This window comes from Corythoichthys intestinalis, chromosome 14, assembly GCF_030265065.1.
Source record: "Corythoichthys intestinalis isolate RoL2023-P3 chromosome 14, ASM3026506v1, whole genome shotgun sequence".
Classification (NCBI taxonomy): Eukaryota; Metazoa; Chordata; class Actinopteri; order Syngnathiformes; family Syngnathidae; genus Corythoichthys; species Corythoichthys intestinalis.
Window position 1 is genome coordinate 29,936,581 of NC_080408.1, and position 21,528 is coordinate 29,958,108.

The following is a 21,528-nucleotide window of genomic DNA, read 5'->3' on the forward strand; positions in this document are numbered from 1 at the left end:
CAGAGGATATAATATATAAGAAAGACAGGGCACATGGTGGTAAAGGTTAGCTTGTTTAAACAGGAGAACGGCATTGTCAGTGGCGCAAGGAAAACGGTGTAGATCACGTCGGGTCTTTTTCAGCCCTCGACACGCAAGCCATCACTTTCACTGAAGATTTGTATGTTTTTCCACACCTTTACCAGTGAATTTGGCACCAGGGACATCATTTTCAGACAGAATTGGTAGGTTTAGCTCAGTAGCACAAAAGTGAGTAAACCCCTCGCATTTCTGCAGATATTTAAGTATATCTCTTCATAGGACAACACTGACACGATGAAAAGTAGTCTGTTTGCAGCTTAAAAGAGTTAATTTATTTTCCCGTCAAAATTCCTCAAAATATAGCCATCAATATCTAAACCCCTGGCAACAAACGTGAGTACACCCTTTAGAAACTACACCCCTGAATGTTCAAATTGAGTACTGCTTGTCATTTTCCCTCCAAAATGTCATGTGATTCGTTAGTGTTACTAGGTCAAGGTATGCATAGGGAGCAGGTGTGTTCAAATTTGTAGTGCAACGCCCACCCTCTCTCATACCGGTCACTGAAAGTTCCAACATGGCACCACATGGCAAAGAACTCTCTGAGATTCTTAAAAGACGTATTGTTGCGCTACATGAAGATGGCCAAGGCTACAAGAAGATTGCCAACACCCTGAACCTGAGCTGCAGCACAATGCCTAAGATCATCCAGCGTTTTGAAAAAGCAGGGTCCACTCAGAACAGGCCTCAGGTTGGTCATCCAAAGAAGCTGAGCGTCACATCCTTCTTTGAAAGATTGTCGCAGAAGTGCTGTCAGCATTGCTGCAGAGCTTGAAGAGGTGGGGGGTCAGCCTGTTAGTGCTCAGACCATATGCCACACTCTACATCAAATTGGTGTGCATGGCTGTCACCCCAGGAGGAAGATGATCCCCTTCCTTCCAGAAACTGGGTCGCAGGGCTGTGTTCCAGCATGACAATGACCCGAAACACACCTCCAAGATGACCAGTGCTTTACTGAAGAGGCTGAGGATAAAGGCAAAGATGGACTGGCCAAGCATGTCTCCAGACTTGAACCCAGCAGAACATCTTTGGGGGATCCTCAAGCGGAAGGTGGAGGTGCGCAACGTCTCAAATATCCGGCAGCTCCGCAACGTAGTCATGGAGGAGTGGAAGAGCATTCCAGTGGCAACCTGTGAAGCTCTGGTCAACTCCATGTCCAGGAGAGTAAAGGCAGTTCTGGATAATAGTTGGGGCCACACAAAATATTGACAGTTGATATGTTGTAGTATATGTTAATATTGACAACTTTCACTAAGGGGTGTACTCACTTTTGTTGCCAGGGGTTTGGATATTAATGGCTATATTTTGAGTTATTTTGAGGGGAAAATAAATTAACTCTATTATATAAGCTGCACACAGACTACTTTTCATTGTGTCAAAGTGTCATTTTGTCAGTGTTGTCCCATGAAAACATATACTTAAATATCCACAGAAATGCAAAAGGTGTACTCACTTTTGTGACACACTGCATTTACATACATCTAGCATGGGGGACGAACGCGAGCGTGTCCTCCCTTAACAAAAGTTGCTAACGTCATGAATATTAATGGGCGGTAATGACGTTTAACTGTGAAACCGATTTCATTTTTATTTTAGTTTCATTCTGCAAGTGTTGATGTCATGAGCAGCTGAATAATGTCAGCAAAGCACAAGAACGTCTGGCATCGTCATTTCGGAGCTTCGTTAGCTTCGCTGTCTAGCTCGGACTTAGCTCCAACGTCTTGGCGAGGACGGTACAATTGCCACGTTTACATGGAGCCAAATATTCCAATTACAATCGGAATATTTGTTCAAACCGAATAAATGTGTTCCATATAAACACCTCATTCGGAATGAACAGGCCCAAACCGAATGGAATTTCATTCCGATTCACAGGGGTGGAATATTCCTTTTCCCAAACCGATTAGAAGTAAAATTATATCATGTAAACAGGGAAGCGGAATGGTGTCTGGTTGCGTTCTTTCTGCGCATGCTCCGTACTGACGTGGTGACGTCACTTGGTGACGTAAGTAACGTCACATGCAACATGGCTTCCAAGCACACACACAGCGCACCCACACAACTTTTTAAATGAACGGCGTGTCATTCTGAAGTTTTGTTTCCACTCGAAAAGTTAAAACAGCAGCTGATCTGACGATCGATCTCCATGTTTTGCAACGTGACGCTTTGTTTTGATTAATCTGCGCATGTCAGACAGCAGTTGTCAAACGTCCTTTCGGAATAAAGGCAGACACATGTAAACGCTGGATCGGAATAGATGAAGTGACATGTAAACAGCTGATGTGAAATTTCCATTCGGAATGATTTGAATCGGTGTGAATAAAAGTCAGCATGTAAACGTGGCTACTGACGTGTAATACATCTTTTTTGATAGTTATTTTGAGATTTGGGGGTTTTTTAGGCATATTTAAAGGGTTAATTCCGACTTAAATTTGGTAGGAATTTAGCGTAGGAATGGAACTCATTTGTAACCCGGGGACTACCTATAGGGATGGCGTGCCTCAGTGGTCGAGTAGTTTTCCCCCAACCCAGAGGTTGTGGGTTCGATTATATGCCCTGATGTACTCGCCTAAATATCCTTGAGCAAGATACTGAACCCCACATTGCTCCTGGTGTTGCGTCACCAGTAGGTAGATGGCGATGTAGTGTAAAGCGCTTTGAGCGCCTTGAAAAGTGGAAAAGTGTGATACAAGTAAACACCATTTACCTGTACTTAAATTTATTAAAATAAAACTTTTCATATGAGTCGAAAAACGTTCATTTTTGTGGCGTGTGTTTATATACGTATATTGTTGGTATGAAACATTTTGAGCCAGTCACTGATTATTTTTAGTACTAATATTCCCACTGAGTATTTGCGTGAAGGAATGGAACATTTAAAATAAAGATTTTTTGGAGGGCTAGTTAAGGAGGTGAAATTACATACACAAATTCAAATTTTTTCATTACTTAGTCTGAGTGTTATTTTTTTGTTTGTGTTTTTTGATGAATGTTTTTTTATTTTTTTGTTTATAACATTTCATATGGAGTAAAAAAAACTTGTGCACTTTTTTGTTTCACTGAAACGACAGTTTGAGCTTTGGACATATATTTACTTATTTTTAAAAATGTCTTCAAGATTTTTTTATTTATTTATTTATTTTTTAATCAAAATTCCTCTCCCCTACCTCTTCTGACTTAACTCTTACGGGGCAATCATTTACCTCATTAGCTACCATTGACAGCACTAGATGTCCATTGGCAATGAACGAATGCTCATTCGCTCCCCCCAGTCAAAACGGACTGGACGTCTAGCGCCGTCAATGGTACAGAAACAAGAGCATTCACATTCAGGCTTCTTGCTTTAAATGAATTGGACGTCTAGCGTCAACTATGGACGTAATGAGTTGAATACTATGGCAAAAAAAAAACCTTTAGTGTGTTACGTGGTCTAGTAAACGGTGTGTATTTCTGGTTTTATTCATTTTAATTTCATCAATTTAGTTATTAACATCGTATTAATTTATGGATGTATTTACAATATAAAAAATAATTTAAAAAATCCAATAATTAACAATAATAATAATAGGGCTGTCAAAATTATCATGTTAACGCGCGGTAATTAATTTTTAAAATTAATCACGTTAAAATATTTGACGCAATTAACGCACATGTCCCGCTCAGACAGTATTCTGCCTTTTGGTAAGTTTTACAGCAAGGCTCTTTGTGCTGTCCAACAGCAAACTCTTGTGGTCGCTTTGCGACATGGTTTATTGCTTTCTTGACAGTTCAATATGGCTGCATGACGTCTCGGGCTGACGCCCACGTTGTAATGTTGTGCTTATATGATCCTTGGACAAGATTTGTCCGTAAGTATGGTTGTTGTAAAGAATGTGCATATTATGTTAGTAAGCGAAATGTTATATTTTTTGTATGAGACGCTTTTTGTTTATGTTTACTGAACCTGTATAGCGTCCTAAGCTAACGTTGTTGCTAATGCAATGCTTGTGTACTTTTTTTTTTTTTGTAGTTTTACGACGGTCTAAAGAGGACAATGGTTTGAGGCCATTTTATTAATAAATCAGATGAAAAAGGAAGAAGTCTGATTATTAAGGCGTTGTTCACTAGCTGTCTAGCTTTGGAAAAAGTAGACACTTCGGAGTGAGGACAGCATAGACAGATTTAAATGATTAGAGTGAAATGCCCACTACAGTCCTTATGTACCGTATGTTGAATGTATATATCCATCTTGTGTCTTATCTTTCCATTCCAACAATTTATTTTACAGAATATATGTATAATTTACAGAAAAATATGGCATATTTTATAGATGGTTTGAGTTGCGATTAATTGCGATTAATTACGATTATTTAATTTTTAAGCTGTAATTAACTCGATTAAAAATTTTAATCCTAAATCCTAACCCTAAATAATAATAAAAAGCATATAATAATAATTGCTAATATTTTGATTTTTTAAATGACAAAAAATAATTGCTCTATAAAGGGTTACATCTCTTAAGTGTCATTTTGTGTTTACTGTATTTATTTTTTAAGTTTCACAGGTACAAATGAAGACTTGTTTTCTCCTTACTTGCGGAGGTGTTTGAAGAGGGCCCGCATGGTGTCGTGGTTTGGCTCGGGCAGCTGTCTGACAAGTTCTTTAATGGCGTGCACCCGCTGCTTGTAGTCAGGAATCTCTGCACGTCACCCCAACCCAACACACACACACACAAAAAAAAAAAAAGAAATTAAATGTGATTAGTAACCGACCAACTGACCTGTGGGGTTAAAACAAGAGCGCTGCATGTGAAATAATTGCTAAGGTTGTGCTCATGATTGCGTTGACTCTCTATGGTCTCCACATCAGACTAATTGCAGCCCAGCTCTTAAGAGCTTAACTTCAGCGCAACACAATAAAATTCAAGTCAATGAAAGGACACTTTCATAATTTCAGTATATACAGTACATCAGTATATAAAATATCAGTATGCATTGTATGAATGTCTATGCTTGGTTTACGTGTCTTTCATACAGGCTTTAGTTAATCTGTAAAAACACAGTGCTGTAGAGTGACGAGGGTGTAAAAAAAAAAAACATGATAAAGCTAACTGTCAATTTTAGCTCGGAAGTTATTAACGGATAAAACACCAAGTAGCACCGGTGCCTAATGTGCTCCAATACGGCAGGTATCATACATTTATTTTGTAAACACTCAAAATCCTATCAGAACTTACAATTGAGACTTAAAATTTAACTAGAACTTAAAAATAGCTTGACACTAATGGAAATTCAATAGCGTACCGCACGAATACTATTTTTAGACCGCAAGGCTGCATGACGTCACCATCGTGAACCGGAAGTGGGTCAACATAGAAGCACCCTCGCATACAACCCATGTTAGCTCTAGTTGTTTTCTGCCGGTAATCTTTCAAAAAAGAACATGTCGAGTAAACACTGCTGCTATAAAACTTGTAGAAACGACTCTAGACATTACTGAAACCAGAAACTCAGAGGACAAAACGTGAACAATGGATCAACTTGTGCGGACATCCAAAAGACCCGTTTAATGCCAGCAAGGTGAAGACATTCACCTTCATCTGCAGTAAACATTTTGTTGGCGGCCATGGTCCTACAGAGGACCAAGAGGGCCATTTTGACATTTTTGCTGCTTGTCTGACAATGAATGACCTGAAAAAAAAAAGGTATCTGACTGCTGCTGTTGTTGTTACCTTTTCTGTTGTAAAGAAACAACTTTAGTAAGGGGGAAGTGCAAATAAATGAATAGAATTAAGATTTGTTATTAATGAAAAACTTTAGTAAGGGGGAAGTGCAAATAAATTAATAGAATTAAGATTTGTTATTAATGAAAAATTTAAAACTGTTCGTTGGCTGTCACTGAGTAGCATTTGCAATCGCTACCCAAAAATAGCAATGTAAATTATCCCCAAGAACGGTCAGAGACGTAAGACAACCAGAGGATATAATATACTGTATAAGAAAGACAGGGAATATGGTGGTAAAGGATAGATTGTTGAAACGTCAACAATGTCATTGTCAGTGGCGTAAGGAAATGCACACAAGAAAAAGGTGTCGATAAAAAAACTACCTCTGGATCAGGTCGGCTCTTTCTCCTGTCTTGTTCAGCCCTCGACACTCAAATCATCTCTTTAACCGAACATTTGTATGTTCTTCCACATCTTTATCAGAGACATCATTTTCGGACAAAATTGGTTTAGCTCAGTAAACATCTCGTTCGTACACTACTGTATATACGTACATGCATTTAGCATGAGGGCCAAAAGCGAATTTGACCCGCCTAGCAACAGTTGCTAACATAATGAATATTAATGAGCAAAAGTGACATGTTGCGTGCGGTACGCCATTGAAGTACGTGGGGGGAAAACACCTATCTTTTAAGTGATGTGTGTTATCAATCATAATGACATTTTTATGTAAGAAATGATTTTTTTTTTTTTTTTTTTTTTTTTTTACAAGATCTTACGTTTTTGAGTGAAATGAGTGAATTTGGTTTTTTTTCCCCCTATTTGATTTTGATTTAGTCACATGTGAGATGCAATTGTTGGCTGTTTTCAGGAATGTACATCTAAAATAAAGACATTGATTGTCTAAAAATGGTTCAATATTAAGTGAAAGGTCCTGTTTTCTCATGTACATTTATAATTGCTCTTTACCTAAATAGATTTTATCCGATTACTCGATGGAATTTTAAGTAGAATACTTGATGACCTAAAATATAAACTTTACTAAACTCACTAAAATACTTGCTAGCTGCAGCCCCAATAATTACTGTACATTAAAATGGTTTCAACTAGAGGTGGGAATCTTGGGGCACCAAACAATTCGATTATGATTACGATTCAAAGGCTCCGATTCGATTATAAATCGATTATTGATTTTAGTTTTGGCATGATTCTAACTCCATAAATCACACGCACCACCAAAATACCGCCAAAAAAGAGTGGGGTGGTTAAAATAAAACAATAAATAAATGAGTTTTTTTTTTTTTAATTATACAAAATTTTAAAACGTTACTGCATAAATTGCCATGTAAGAAGAACCATGAATGTGAACTACATAAGCAGCCAGGTGAAAAACCAGTAGGTATTTCCCAGTATATTTTTGGCATGTAAAAAAACAGTATACGAGCACTCACTGATGGAGCTGACAAAGTCGTGAAAGAGTGTGTAGGTGAAGAGTGGCTCAGGAAGCTCCCTGAAGAACATCTTTAGAGCTCCAGTGGTCACGTGGATGTCCTCCCACTTGCTGTCGGACAGGCTCACCTTCTCGTCTAGGCGCCGCCACATAAACAACAAACATTGATAGCCACAAAAACATAAGAAGCTTCCTGCAACACGGGGGACTCACCGTGATTGACGGCAAAGCGCAGCTTCTGGATGAGGGCCAAGTTCCCGCTGACTCTGTAGAGGCCGTCGACATGAAGACCTGCAGGAAAAAGAGACCGGAAATTTTTTTGGTATATACTCTATATAAAAGGGTTGCGCGGCGTGTCGTCAGGTGGGAGGCGCAGCGGGACGCACCGTTGCTCTCCACGTGCTCCATGCACATCTTGACAAAGGAGGGCACCGTGCTGTTTTCCTTCTGGCACAAGCTGGACAGGCTGCCTCCAAACACCTGATCTGTGTTCACAAACACACACAGTTTGGATAAGGAAACAAACAAAAAATGTCAAGTTTGGAGTTGACTATTAACTTAAAAGAATTACGGCAAATCCCACAATTTTGTTGCTACACTGCCAACATACAATGACTAAAACCCTATTTCTATTTTGATGTTGTTGGTCCATTAGTGTAGTCGTGTTTCAAATTTGGTAGCAATTAGCATTCCTCTTTGGAGTAGCAAAGACTTAGCAACCGTTACTCCACATAGTTCACTCACACAGTTCATAAATTCACCAACACTCTGCCAGACGTTCCCAGCCAATCCTCACAGAACGTTTGGCTCATTGGTGCCACCTCACCACAAGGTGGTGATCGGTGAGGGGTAGGGTTCTATTTTTTGTCTATGACAATAAATGCGGTGGCGTTTCTGTGTGTTAATATTCTTTCATTAGCGAGTTTAATAAGGCAAATCCATGCTACTTTTCATTAGCGCATAAATGGTGTATTGCCATGTGTATTAGCAATAAGCTAGTGGATGCGTTAGGAAAACAATAATATGTATATACTGTGTATATATATATATATATATATATATATATATATATATATATATATATATATATACACACACACACACACACACACATATATACATATATATTAGGGCTGTCAAACGATTAAAAATTTTAATCGAGTTAATTACAGCTTAAAAATTAATTAATCGTAATTAATCGCAATTAATCGCAATTCAAACCATCTATAAAATATGCCATATTTTTCTGTAAATTATATATATATTCTGTAAAATAATTTGTTGGAATGGAAAGATAAGACACAAGATGGATATATACATTCAACATACGGTACATAAGGACTGTAGTGGGCATTTCACTCTACTGTCATTTAAATCTGTCTATGCTGTCCTCACTCCGAAGCGTCTACTTTTTCCAAAGCTAGACAGCTAGTGAACGACGCCTTAATAATCAGACTTCTTCCTTTTTCATCTGATTTATTAATAAAATGGCCTCAAACCACTGTCCTCTTTAGACCGTAGTGAAACTACAAAAAAAAGTACACAAGCATTGCATTAGCAACAACGTTAGCTTAGCACGCTATACAGGTTCACTAAACATAAACAAAAAGCGTCTCATACAAAAAATATAACATTTCGCTTACTAACATAATATGTACATTCTTTACAACAACCATACTTACGGACAAATCTTGTCCAAGGATCATATAAGCACAACATTACAACGTAGGCGTCAGCCCGAGACGTCGTGCAGCCATGAACTGGCAAGAAAGCAATAAACCATGTCGCAAAGCGACCAGAAGAGTTCGCTGTTAGACAGCACAAAAAACCTTGCTGTAAAACTTACCAAAAGGCAGAATACTGTCTGAGCGGGACATGTGCGTTAATTGCGTCAAATATTTTAACGTGATTAATTTAAAAAATTAATTACCGCGCGTTAACGCGATAATTTTGACAGCCCTAATATATATATATATATATATATATATATACACACACACATATATTAGAGATGTCCCGATCCGATATTTGGATCGGATCGGACGCCGATACGGGCAAAAAAATCGGATCGGCCGACACGGAAAAATTCCGATCCAGACTTTCGATCCAGTTTTTTTCGAAAATCTGGTCCGGGTTTTCCCGCGCACCGATATACATAATCCATTCCAGTTTTTGCTTCGGTTTTCCTAAAATCCGGTCCGCATTTTACGGCACACCTTCTACACACTACATTACCGTCTCCCAATTTACCGAGAGACTATCGGTAAAAATGTCAGCTGTGTTCACCTTAAAGGATGACAAAGACGAAGAGGCAGAGTGCAACATATGCCACAATAAAGTCAAGCGTGGTGGTAAAGCTGTGAGAAGTTTTAATACAACCAACCTAATCAAGCATTTAGCGACATACCACCACAAACAAAATAAGGAGTATGTTAAGAAAACCGAAGACAAAAAGAAAGGTCCTACGCAACTAACACTGACAGAAACTTTTGCTATGCGTGACAAACTGGCACTCGACAGTCCCAAAGCCCAGGGAATAACAAGAGTCATTGCAAAAATTCATTGCAAGAAGAAGAATCAAGAATTCATTCTGGATGACGAGCCATTATCTCTCGTGACTAAAGACGCACCATCTAACACTTATATTGCATTCCAGAGAAGTGGGAAGTCGGATTTATCCCACTCGGATAGTACCAGTTCCGACCTCAAAGCGGTCCAAGCAAATGTAAACAACAAAGATGGCTGATCGCGACGAGGTGTTTTTTATTTTGGCCATCCAAAGACATTTTGACCTCCAGCGAACCTGCCTTCCTATAAGCGATCAAATAGTAGAGGAAAAACGACGGCTGCGTTACAGCCCACACTGTAAACTGCCTTTGTTTAGTTACATCCTTTGCTGATCGTCAATATAAAAACATAGCACAACAAAGATAATTCACTATATGAGGAAAATAATACATGGCGTCTCAAATAAACTTGATTTACTTCATTATTGTGTTATCATTCGTTTTCTTGAGCGCCATTTTGTCCAGTGACGTCAGATTGAAACAACTTGGAAGTCGGGGTAGTTATTTTTTGTCCGACTTCGCGACTTGGACCTCCCAGTTCGAATGGTGTTCCATTGATATTTTCCTAGCCGGAGGTCGGAAAAGTCCGACATTCCACTTTTCTGGAACGCAGCATTAGAACCACGGTACAACATGCCCAGATGTCATTACATCCTTGAGCGATTCTGCCATGGAAGATTCGAGAACGATTCACAAACATCCAATTCCGATTGTTGAAATGTGTCAAGTAAAGTGGAACTAATACACAGCGGGGTCTTCGGGACGCAATGAGAAACGGACCGCATTGCATATATGTATGTAGAACTAGATGCACAATGACAGACTCGACAAGCGTTAGCAACACATGCATTAAAAACTAGGTGCGTTAGTAAACAGCTGCCATCTTAAAGCAGGAGACTTCCCTTGTAGGCTGTTGTAGTGAACCTTCCAAGCGAACCTAATTAACTTTTTATCTAAAATACTCCTAAATCGGTAAAATCTTGACTTGAATCTATCTTCAAAACAGTTTTAAAACTTTCACATGTCAAAAGTAGACAGAAGGGAAATTATGGAATAACGGGAGCAATTTTAACAACTTTAACAGTTGATTCGCAAAATGAAATGAATGTAGTTTAAAGCTGCTGATACAGAATGGGGACTTGAGTATTTTATTTACTGTTTTAAAATGTTAACTTGATACTGAAATAGTCGTTTATTTAACCCTGAGAGGCTTTTTATACAATTTTTGTGATTAATGCACGAAACATTAAAAGCATCTAATAGCTTGGGGGATTTGTGGGATTTTCCACTGACAGTTTACAATATTACAGGGTGACCCAAAAAAAGTTTACACTGCCATAATACAACTTAAATGCCATGTTTATTCAGCTTAGAATTAGAATTTAATCACAAATTATACATTATTGTAAAGAACATGTACAGTACACTCTATTTTTCAATGTGTCCTCCCTTAAGTGTCACAACAGCCTAAAGGGCCCTGCGGAACGCTTGACAGGTCTTCTTTATGTAGGATGCTGTCATCTTTTCCCAAGCTCTAACAATGGACCTCTCCAAGGCTGCCACAGAAGTTTGTGGCTTCTTACAGGCACTGTTTTACACAGTTGCCCATATACTATAATCCAGGGGATTGAGATCTGGACTCTGGGGTGGCCACATATCACCTTGTCAATCAACTTTTTGGTCCGCACAGAACGGGTTTTCCAGACCCAGGTTTTCGTGAGGCTGTTCCAGTATCTTTCAGCTTCTTTATAACTTTGTAGACTGCACATCTGGATATTCTCAGATTTGCTGCAATCTCAGTAGCAGGCATGAAAATGGGTCAGGGGTTAAAAAGGTGAGAAGGGTGTGGAGGAAATATGTTCCAGTACACTGTACACCCCAACAAAATATTGAGCTCTGTCGACCCACACTGTGTTTCAGCAGGGCCGTGCAGAGACCGGTGGAGGGGCGGGTGCTCGTAGATCAAAAGGAGCACATGAACAAGTATTTAATACACCTTAAAACAACATAACTTCAATTTTAACCAGCTTTAGATAATTATTGGCTGCGACTGTGACATACTTTAATTGGGAGGGGGCAACAGTGAATAGAAATCAAAACTGTCATCAACACTTTCTGGCTTTGACTCAGTCAGTCTGCCTATTTTCTTCCCTCAACCTCTGCATCAAAACTTCCTTCCTCAACTTGTTCATCTGAGAACAAACCACATTAGATGGTCACTGAGCCACCAACAGCAGTTTTCTTAAAACTATTATTTCATTATTATCCATACTTAACAACTCTAGCACCTAATGATTAATAAAGCAATGACATAAAATCTTATAGAAACATAACATTGTAATTGTGTTTATAATTGTATTTAATACCCGACTATCCTTGCAAACTTGTTCTTACCAGGTCTGCTATTCACCCAGCTGATGAGGTATCCACTGCCTTTAGCAGCCTCATCTAACTCCTTTTTTTATCCCTCAATCTCCCTTCCCTATGAGGCATGTCTATGTAATGAAATATAAATATTAAAAAAAACAAAAAAACAGACTCCCCGGTGGCTTTTGGTTTTAAAGCTTTCTTAATTTCTTTCTCTCTCAATAACGATGGAGGTAGATTTGTGTTTTTATTATTCAATCGTGTTTTTATTATTCAATCAAAAAACAAAGTTACTTCTATCAAAAACAAAGTTGCTTCAATCAAAATACAGTATATACTTTTAATCCCCAAAAAGTCACTTCAATTAAAAAAAATTGTTTTTGATTGCAAAAATAAATTTGAGACAAAAAAAGCATTTGAGAACTATTTTACTTGATTGAAACAAATTTTTCCATTGAAGTAATGTTGTTTTGCGTTTGGGCCACATTTTGGCTAGGACATTTGTGTCTTTATTATTCAATCAAATAAGTTGCTTCAAACAAAAAATATATATAAAAAGAAACACTTTGCACACGTGTCAATCACCGTTTACCAAAGCCTGAGAGGGTTTGAGTAGACTCACTATGAAGCATTTAATAAAGCCAAGCATTTTCTTACTACTTTATTCTTGTTTAAAAATAATTCGGTGGGGCAGTAACATGTTTAAAACTTATCATAATTCTTACATTTTGAAGTGCTTGAAAACCATTTATAAATGATACTTTGGTGAAAAAAGTGAAAAAACATGTCATATATGTATCTTTTTTCCAATGTAAAATCTGAATAAATGCATTGAACACGCACAAAAAAATGGTGGGGGGGCTACTTCGCGGTTTTCACTTATTGCGGCGGTTTCTGGTCCCCATTAACCGCGAAAAACGAGGGATCCCTGTATTTCTGAAAAGCTTTAAGAAGCAGGACTCATTCCCACCACTCGTCAATCCAAGCCGAAAATAACGCGTCTCCGGCGGACGACGGGAGCGATGTGAGGCGCCACCTCCATCCGAGAGCATGCCGCTTAATTTGACTCAACAGTGTTTCTTCGTTTATATTACCGCTAAATACACAAGCTTGACGCCAATTTAACGGGAGCTATTTTTTTTCATGGGAGATTTGGCTAGCTCTGGCAGTGTTCAACGCAAGCTGCAACGAATGGCAGTAACTTTTTTATATCGCAAAACGTGAAAACGATTGAAACCATTACTCACCAAATTCAATCTGCTGGCAAATACAGGCAAGTGTGTATGCTGCGCTCCGGTCTGACCCGGTGTGGATAAGGCCTGCTTTTTGTTTTCGCAGCTATGCAATGCCACCCAAAGGCTCTCCGAGCACTCCATGTACAGCAAGGAGTGCGCGCGTTTGGAATAATGGAACGCACCTTGGGCCGATGATTGGTTCTCGTCAGCGAAGCATCTAGAAGGATTTGCTGACTGTCCAAGTTTGACATTTTTTAAAGAACCGATTTCTTAAGTGCTCAGTTTACGTACTAAGTTAATCACATGATGATAATAATAATGTAACGTTGATAATAGTCAACCGTTTTATCAGATTGAAATTCTTTATTTGTGGAAACTTATTGAACAACACGACTGCTATCTGCCGCAGCCAACGCACATATCTCCCCCGCCAGAACAAACGTAAACACGGAAGGCACGTCCCTCGCTCTCCCGCACCTCCCTCACCCCTCTACGTCATGCGGTGCATTCAGGAACACATGCTAACACCTTCGCCACATTATAACTCAATTCGTTACAATAATAATAATTAAATAAAACCTCCCGACCCCCCCTCCTCCTCCCAAAAAGAATTTCTCCTCGGATCTACGCAATTCACGTAGGTCGCCATTTTTGACTTCAAAACGGCGAATTTCGCCGAAAGGTGAGAGATTTTCATGCCTGCAGTAGGTGTCAGACCGGCACGCAGCAATTCACGTACAGCTAAAGTTTTCTTCATTTTCAGCAGAAGCACAGGAGTAGAGACGAGAGATTACCAGCTGCATTGAGTGACCTTAATGAATCACTTAAGCATGACAACCTATTTAGATATGTTTCAATGGCTTTTAAACAAGCAGTCAACTGAGTGTAAACTTTTTTTTGGGTCACCCTGTATTTGCACGTTTTACTGACTGACTATGCCCTTTCTGTTTGTTATTTATAATCTTTTGTGTTTGTCACTGAATAAACAGGTCAGTTTCTTGTTACCAACCATTGTGTGTTATTCAAACTCACCTAATTCAGCTTACTAGTTATTATCAAGAGTACTAAAACCCTTTTCAACATGAGTCTGACAACTAAGTAAGGAGGCTAAATAACTTTAAACTTTAATACATGCTCAGATAGGCCGGTATCGGTATCGGCCAGTATTGGTATCGGATCGGAAGTGCAAAACAATATCGGTATCGGATCGGAAGTGCAAAAACCTGGATCGGGACATCCCTAATATATATCTATATATATATGGCTGAAAACACAGACAAGGCTGAAAAAGCCGTTTCTGCTCTTGCACCCCTCTTTAAAATAAACTGCTGTATTTTAAGCCCAAATTAAAATTTTGTTTTGTGGTTTAAATATGTGTTTCACCCACAAAATCCCCAAAAAGTCTGGCTGTGGCCATTCACAGCTGTGTCTTGACACTCGGTGAGACATGGTACATTGAGTTTTTCGATCGAAACAAGGTAAGTATGTGATAACATCTTGTTAAAATCATGGTTTCTGTAATAATGCTCTCTCATGATCTCACCTCAAGTTAGGGTTTAAGGGTTTACATTTTTTTTTAAATGCACCCCATTTCAAATTTTTTTCTAACTACGGAAAATTGAGATTTTAAGCTTTTCAAAGATGTATCACACATGCATATACTGTAGGACAATTTTGAAATTTGGCCAAATTGGGGTTCTCAGAGCGAAACTTCAAGTATATATATATATATATATATATATATATATATATATATATATATATATATATATGGTCTGAAAGGGACGGGTCGCATAAAAGTCGACCATATAAAATCCGATTTGGATCACTTTTGTATGTCGTTAAAATTAAATCTGAGCCACATTTTTTTCCAAAACTCTTACATCTCTCGAATTGGATTTCATGCAGCAAATTCGTAAGCAAAGAGCAAGAGGCACAAAAGACGCCAGCGATGTAGTTGTACAATAGCATTAGCGCCAAGCTCGAACTCGGCTTTTTGGGAAGAGGCGAGCTTGACGAATCAGAAGAATAGGGGGGTTAAGCCTGAGAATGCTCGGTTTTCTTTCTGTTCGGGTAAATGAGCAGTACTGTATTTCAATATTGCTTACATGAACTCGGCTGTTTGGGAAGAGGCGAGCTTGACGAGTCAGAAAAAAAAAAAAGAATGGGGGAGTGGGGGGGTTAAGCCTGAGAATGCTCGGTTTTCTTTCTGTTTGGGTAAATGAGCAGTACTGTATTTCAATATTGCTTGCATGGCTGAGAGTCGGGGCAAACTGACCGTATGTGTGTGTGTGTGCATGAAGCACACACACACATACTGTGCATGCGTTCTATCAATCCATATGCACTTTGAATATAAAACTAAACGGGGATTATTCATGTCTGTTATTTGTGTCCTCTTTTTGGAAATCAAAACATGATCACCCTAGAATGATGCAGAGCCAGCATGTGTAGTCATTTGTTTTGATGCTTCTGCGCATGCGGGTCAGTTTCCTCAGCCTGTGTCAGACTGTGAGTTATTTCGGATGCGTAATACTTGAACACGCACAATGGACAAAGGCAGTCTGAACTGGCACGCCCAAAAAACATATGACAAAAAATGGAAATTGTGCTTTAAGACCTGGGGTATGAACTTAGCCTATATCTAGTTGGAACCTTTCAACCTCATGCACCAGCTTGGGCTCCTTTCTTACGAGAGAGAGGACATTCCACATTCCAAGAGCCAGCTTTGGTAGCCAGGGATCAACCGTCACCCCCAGCTCTCTTTGCACACAAACCGCGTGGCTCCTCCCACAGGTGATTAGCCCATAGGAAGGTGAAACCACCAGCTGCTATGGACTATGTCAAGCTCCCAGGTGCTCCCCAACAAGCCTCTCCCTCCAGGCCTGGCTCAGAAAGGGGGCCCCAGTGAAACGTCTGCAAGTTCCTCCAGTTCCTCCACCTCCAGACTTGAATACTGCAACAGCATTCTCTTCGGTTCTCCATCCAAACTCATCAATAAACTACAATATATCCAAAACTCCGCTGCACGCCTTCTCACCCGGACCCCCTATAGGAACCACATTACCCCCGTCCTCCACAAACTGCACTGGCTTCCTATTTCATACAGAATTCAGTTCAAAATCATCCTTCTCACTTACATAGCACTCAATAACTTGGCCCCGCCCTACCTCACAGACCTTCTCTGTCCCCACACCCCTTCCCGTCACCTCCGCTCTTCTAATGGAAACATCCTCACACTGCCCAAACAAAGAACACACCGAACTAGGGGGGACAGAGCCTTCTCCGCTGCTGCCCCCTCCTTTTGGAACTCACTCCCAAAACCCATTTGTACCTGTTCAGACCTTCCCACATTCAAAAAACTGTTAAAAACTCTTTTTAAACTAGCTTTTAACTTATAATTATTTTCTTTGTTTTGTTCTGTTCACGTTGTTTGCTGTTTCTGTTCCTACTGTAAAGCGTCTTTGAGCATTGGTAAAAGCGCTCTACAAATAAAATGTATTATTATTATTAGTAGTATTAAGTTTTTCTTTGCGAGGGTTTTTTGAGCCGTAAGGCATCATATCCTCTCGTACAATGACCAATCAGAGCAAAGCGTCTGACTTTAAATATTAAAATTTCATCCAAAAAATAAATGAGCCAAGTTATTACTTTTGTATGAGGGTTAGAAATTGGCTACATAAGCACAAAATGACATCTCCAAATTAAAGACTTCTTTCCTTTTTTACATTATTTGCATCTTGTGATTTTTTTCATTGGTCTACGCGTCACTGACATGCTAACTAAATTTCCCCTTGACAAAAGAAGAAGAATGAAGGAGGCGATTTTGTTTTTTTTTTTGGAATTAATGAGCCGAGTTATTACTTTCATAAGACCCCGAAAAATTGTTCATGTGAGCCTAAAGCGGCCCACCAAATTTCATGCTGTGAATGAAACTGGCTTAGGAGGCTGAATTTTCTCCCTTTAATAATGAGCAGTTATTTTGTGGACATGAAATGAAAAATGTGTGCCTAAAATGGCCACTTAAAATCAAAATGGCTAACTCCTTTTAATGCAAATTTCGCCAGAAAAATGAAAGCCTCCTGTGTCATTGACAGCGATGCTTCCTGACTTTTTTTGTGGGCGTTTTCTTGCACAAACAAAGAAAACATGCTTCAGGTAATGATTTTTTTTAACAAAAAGATAATGAGCCGAGTCTTCATTTGAGGAAAAAAAGGATGTTTGGCCTTGGCAGAAGTCTCTGTCAAGTTACCTTTTATGTATCCCTTATCTCTGACGGCCTGGAGGGTGGGCCGCCGCGTGAGAAACTTTTTGAGCTTGTGTTTAGTCTTCTTGTTGTCGGCTCCGTCCACGCTGCCCGAGGTCTTCATGGCTGCACAGAGAGAGAAAGCAGACATTAGATTACAGATCTTTGTCACCGTGGTAGGAATAAAAGAATGATAAGGAATTTCTGGATACCAACCCAGACATTTTGTTTCAAGACCACCTCTAGAAAGTTTTATCACCCTTACCACTTTTGTTTTATAGAAAATGTTCATGAAAGAGATCATTATATGCCTCTTTTGCACTGTTATGGCTTTTCTGACTGTAACATTTGACTATAATTTTCTGTTGGATATACCTGGGCTCTGGTTGGAGACTTTTTTTTAGCCTCTTTCTCTGTCAAGTTAATATTTTCCCAGTCTTGCGATTTATTATCTGTGAAAAGGTACTGATGTGGTGTTGGGTGTTGAAGTCAACACAACCATTTTCTTGCTAGTGAGTTGTAACGGAGGGATTTTTTATGGGTGTTAAGTTTGGGGCAAACATCATATAATATTTGGTGCTCGGTGTGAAGGAGGTCTTGTGAATTCTGAGAACATACTTTTGCCTCTCTTGGAGTCTCTGCGTTCTTTTTCTTTATCTTGCTTTTCGGCTCCGGGTGACTCGGGCATGTCTTCTTCGATCGCCTCGTCCGACTCACATGCCTGAAAAATCACAAAACACAAATAATTACAATATTTTTCAAATAATATGTTCATGTCATTTGAAAAATAGTGGAAACTTTTCACCTCCCAAGACAAAATTTCTTTTGGTATTTAGAATTGAGGCATTACATTACGGCGAATACAACTCCGTATTGTTTCAGCCTCCAGAGAAAGTATCGATAAGTTTGTTTTATGATGTTTTATGTGGCTCATGTTCAGTGTTGTTAATAACAGTGTTTCTAACAGTGTTGTTTTTGTCACTAGTGAGTAATCTAATTAATTACTTTTCCCATCTTTGCAACGCTGTTACAGTTACTGAGGATTTGAAGCGGCGCGTGACTACAATATGGTTGAATGAAGTGCAGGTTGTCTGATTTTCTGACACATCCGCCTGCCTGCCTGCTCGCCTGCCCTTGAAAGTGCAGAGCGGTGGGTGGGTGGGGGGTGGGTGGGGGGGGGGGGTTGGCGGTGGTGACGCCATTGCATGATGATTGGCTAGGTGGCTCGGCGCGTTAGCATAGTATTTGGGTTCTCGTTACCATTAGCATTTAGCTTGGCGAGCGTTATCTTAAACTCTCGGGCAACTTTCTTTTTTTTGTTTTTTACATACAGTTCGTGGCGTCCAGGTGGGTACAATTAATTGAAAATAGTGTACCGTTTTCTTGCTGAGTGTACATTACCATCACCAAGTTGGCGTTGCCCTTGTAGACGCTACGATATAATAATAATTTATTTTTCTGATTACTAAAAATAGTCACTTGCCCTAAACTTTTTTTGAATGACGTATCCATGAACCTTGTGTGATGTTTTTTAATAAAAACAACAAAAGCAAAAGACAGAAGAGGCAGGAGTTTCAGCAACTCACCTGCATATTGAAAACATTTATATATTGAAGGAATTAGTATCCTTTCCCATATTTACTGTTTGACGTTTTGTAATACGCTAACACACCGAGCATAAAATAAATAGCATTTGAATCATAGTTTAAGAAAACTAGTAGATTATATTTGAAGTCTGAGTAGTTGGACTGGAGTGATTGGAATTTGCAGCGGCAAGATAACGGTCAGATAAGGACATAATAACTACAGGCTGCCTGCAGACTACGGAAGTCTAACGCGCACATCATGCAGCTGACTGAGTGAGATTGATGCTGATGGAGCGAGACACGCAGGTGATGGCTAAGACATCTACAAGCCCACGCCTGGACCACCAAATCCCGCCATCAGCTCTTCTGGGGGCCAACAATGGACAGTCCAGAACAATGTTGGGACATCCTGTTTTGCTCCAAAGAATGCCTGGATAACAAGAAGACTCCACGGCTGAGAATTTGAATACTCAGCGCTCCTTTTGCGCTGAGGCTGACAAAACTCTGGTTGCCTTGCCAAAAGTGACGCACGGATTGCTCTGCCCAATCTGCAACAGACAATTACCCTAAACAACACCCAAACACACCCTTCTTCAAGCCTTCAAAAGACTGAATTCTTCATTAGCGCTGTCTTTTTTCGGGAATATTTTGTTGACCTGTGACATGGCGGCCTTGCTGTCTGATTGGTGTCGACTTTGAATAAATTGTCAACTTGTGTTTCGAAGCCTTCTTCCAGCTTTTAAAATGGAGTCAGTACAAGGGGTTAAAACTAAGGTGAATGCGTGGAGTTTGGCCGTTTCGCCGGGTAGTTGGAGTTGCAGCGGCCCGGGTCGTTGGAATTGCGCTAGCACGGTTCCGCTGGTGTGATTTTGGCACTATATATTAGTGGCGTGACGATACAAACAAGTCACGGTTCAGTACGTACCTCGGTACGGGGGTCATGGTTCGGTGCCGGTTCAGTACAACAGGAAAAACAAATAGGCTTTTTTTCTTCAGAGCATTTGAAAGTTAAAGGATAAAGTGTTTCCTGTTACACTGCTATATAGGTAAAATTTAAAAAAATTCAAAAGTGTGACAATGTTTTTGTTTTTTTTTCTGGGGGTGTGTGTGTGAAAAATATCGGTTCAATTCAATCAGTTAATGTAAACATCTTTCATGTGAAAGATGTTATAGAATGTATAATGTAATAACGTGTAGAACATGAACGGTAACGTCAGTTACTTTGCTGAGTAACTAATTACGTCTACTAATTTTTTTACTTTTACTACTAAAAGTTTTGGGGAGAAGGAATTTGTAACTGCATACCTGTCAACCCGAGGCTGTTGGCAATTTTACAAATAGTGACGTACGCCCTTACAAATTGGTGACTAATCTTACAACGTTGTATATAGCGTGCAATATGAAACAAAAATAAAACTCAATTTTTAAAAATAATATGAATTTATTGGTAATATTGTACCTAATACCTGGAGCAATCAAGGGACAATCGATATCTACAGCTACATCATGATTACTAAAATTAAAAGTGACTTTTGTTATAATTGTATGTAGCACTTTTGACAATTTATATCATGCCTTGATGGCTGCACTTCATGGCACTTCAGCTCGCAATTCAGTTTGACTTGAAGGTAGTTCGTGTGTCCAATTATAAATTAAAAAGGTCAATTGATAAAATTAACTCACCAATGCAATTTTTGAGTCAGGGAACATTTCTTTAGCTAATTCTGAGAAGGGATCAGCAATAGTTGCAGGCAAATTGTGTTCGGCAATCTTACTTTTAAAAAGTAATTAATTAATTACAAATTACTTCTCCCAAAAAGTAATTGAGTTATTAACTTCGTTACCTGAATGTAAGAGTAATTAGTTACTTGGCAAAGTAACCTGTAACATGTTACCTTTCATGTTGTTGTTTTTTTCCATTTAAAAAAACAACAACATTGTAACCTTTGCTATGTTTGGAAGTCATTTATGTATTATTTGATATCGACGTGAAAGTTTTAAAACTGTTTCATCATTTAAAGATAGATTCAAGTCAAGATTTTGCCAATTTAGGAGTATTTAAATAAAGTTACTTAGGTTCGCAAGGAAGGTTCACTACAACAGAGCCTTTCTGAGAAGTGTACTGCTCTAAAATGGCGGCTGTTTACTAACGCCACAGAATCTGTCATTTTGCATATAGTTCTATATGCATGAGATATCTAGGCGTAGATTGTAGGCTATCGGCTGCAGTCAGGAAATATTGGAGCCACCTAGCCTAGCATCGCATTTGCAACAGCGTCACAACAAACACTT

The 21,528-nt window shown here is 39.2% G+C and overlaps 1 protein-coding gene across 6 annotated transcripts in view; it reads right to left on the reverse strand.

The window, feature by feature from the left end:
* Positions 1 to 21,528, reverse strand: part of LOC130930366 (rho GTPase-activating protein 12-like) — a 97,138-nt gene that overhangs the window by 17,390 nt on the left and 58,220 nt on the right. For all 6 annotated transcript variants that reach the window (XM_057858274.1, XM_057858273.1, XM_057858272.1 and 3 more), the window contains 6 exons: positions 18,269 to 18,371; positions 17,657 to 17,776; positions 7,622 to 7,720; positions 7,449 to 7,526; positions 7,237 to 7,371; positions 4,654 to 4,759 (listed from right to left, as the gene is read on the reverse strand). In XM_057858274.1, coding sequence (XP_057714257.1) covers positions 4,654 to 4,759; positions 7,237 to 7,371; positions 7,449 to 7,526; positions 7,622 to 7,720; positions 17,657 to 17,776; positions 18,269 to 18,371 — 641 coding nt within the window. The remainder of the gene's footprint in view (positions 1 to 4,653; positions 4,760 to 7,236; positions 7,372 to 7,448; positions 7,527 to 7,621; positions 7,721 to 17,656; positions 17,777 to 18,268; positions 18,372 to 21,528) is intronic.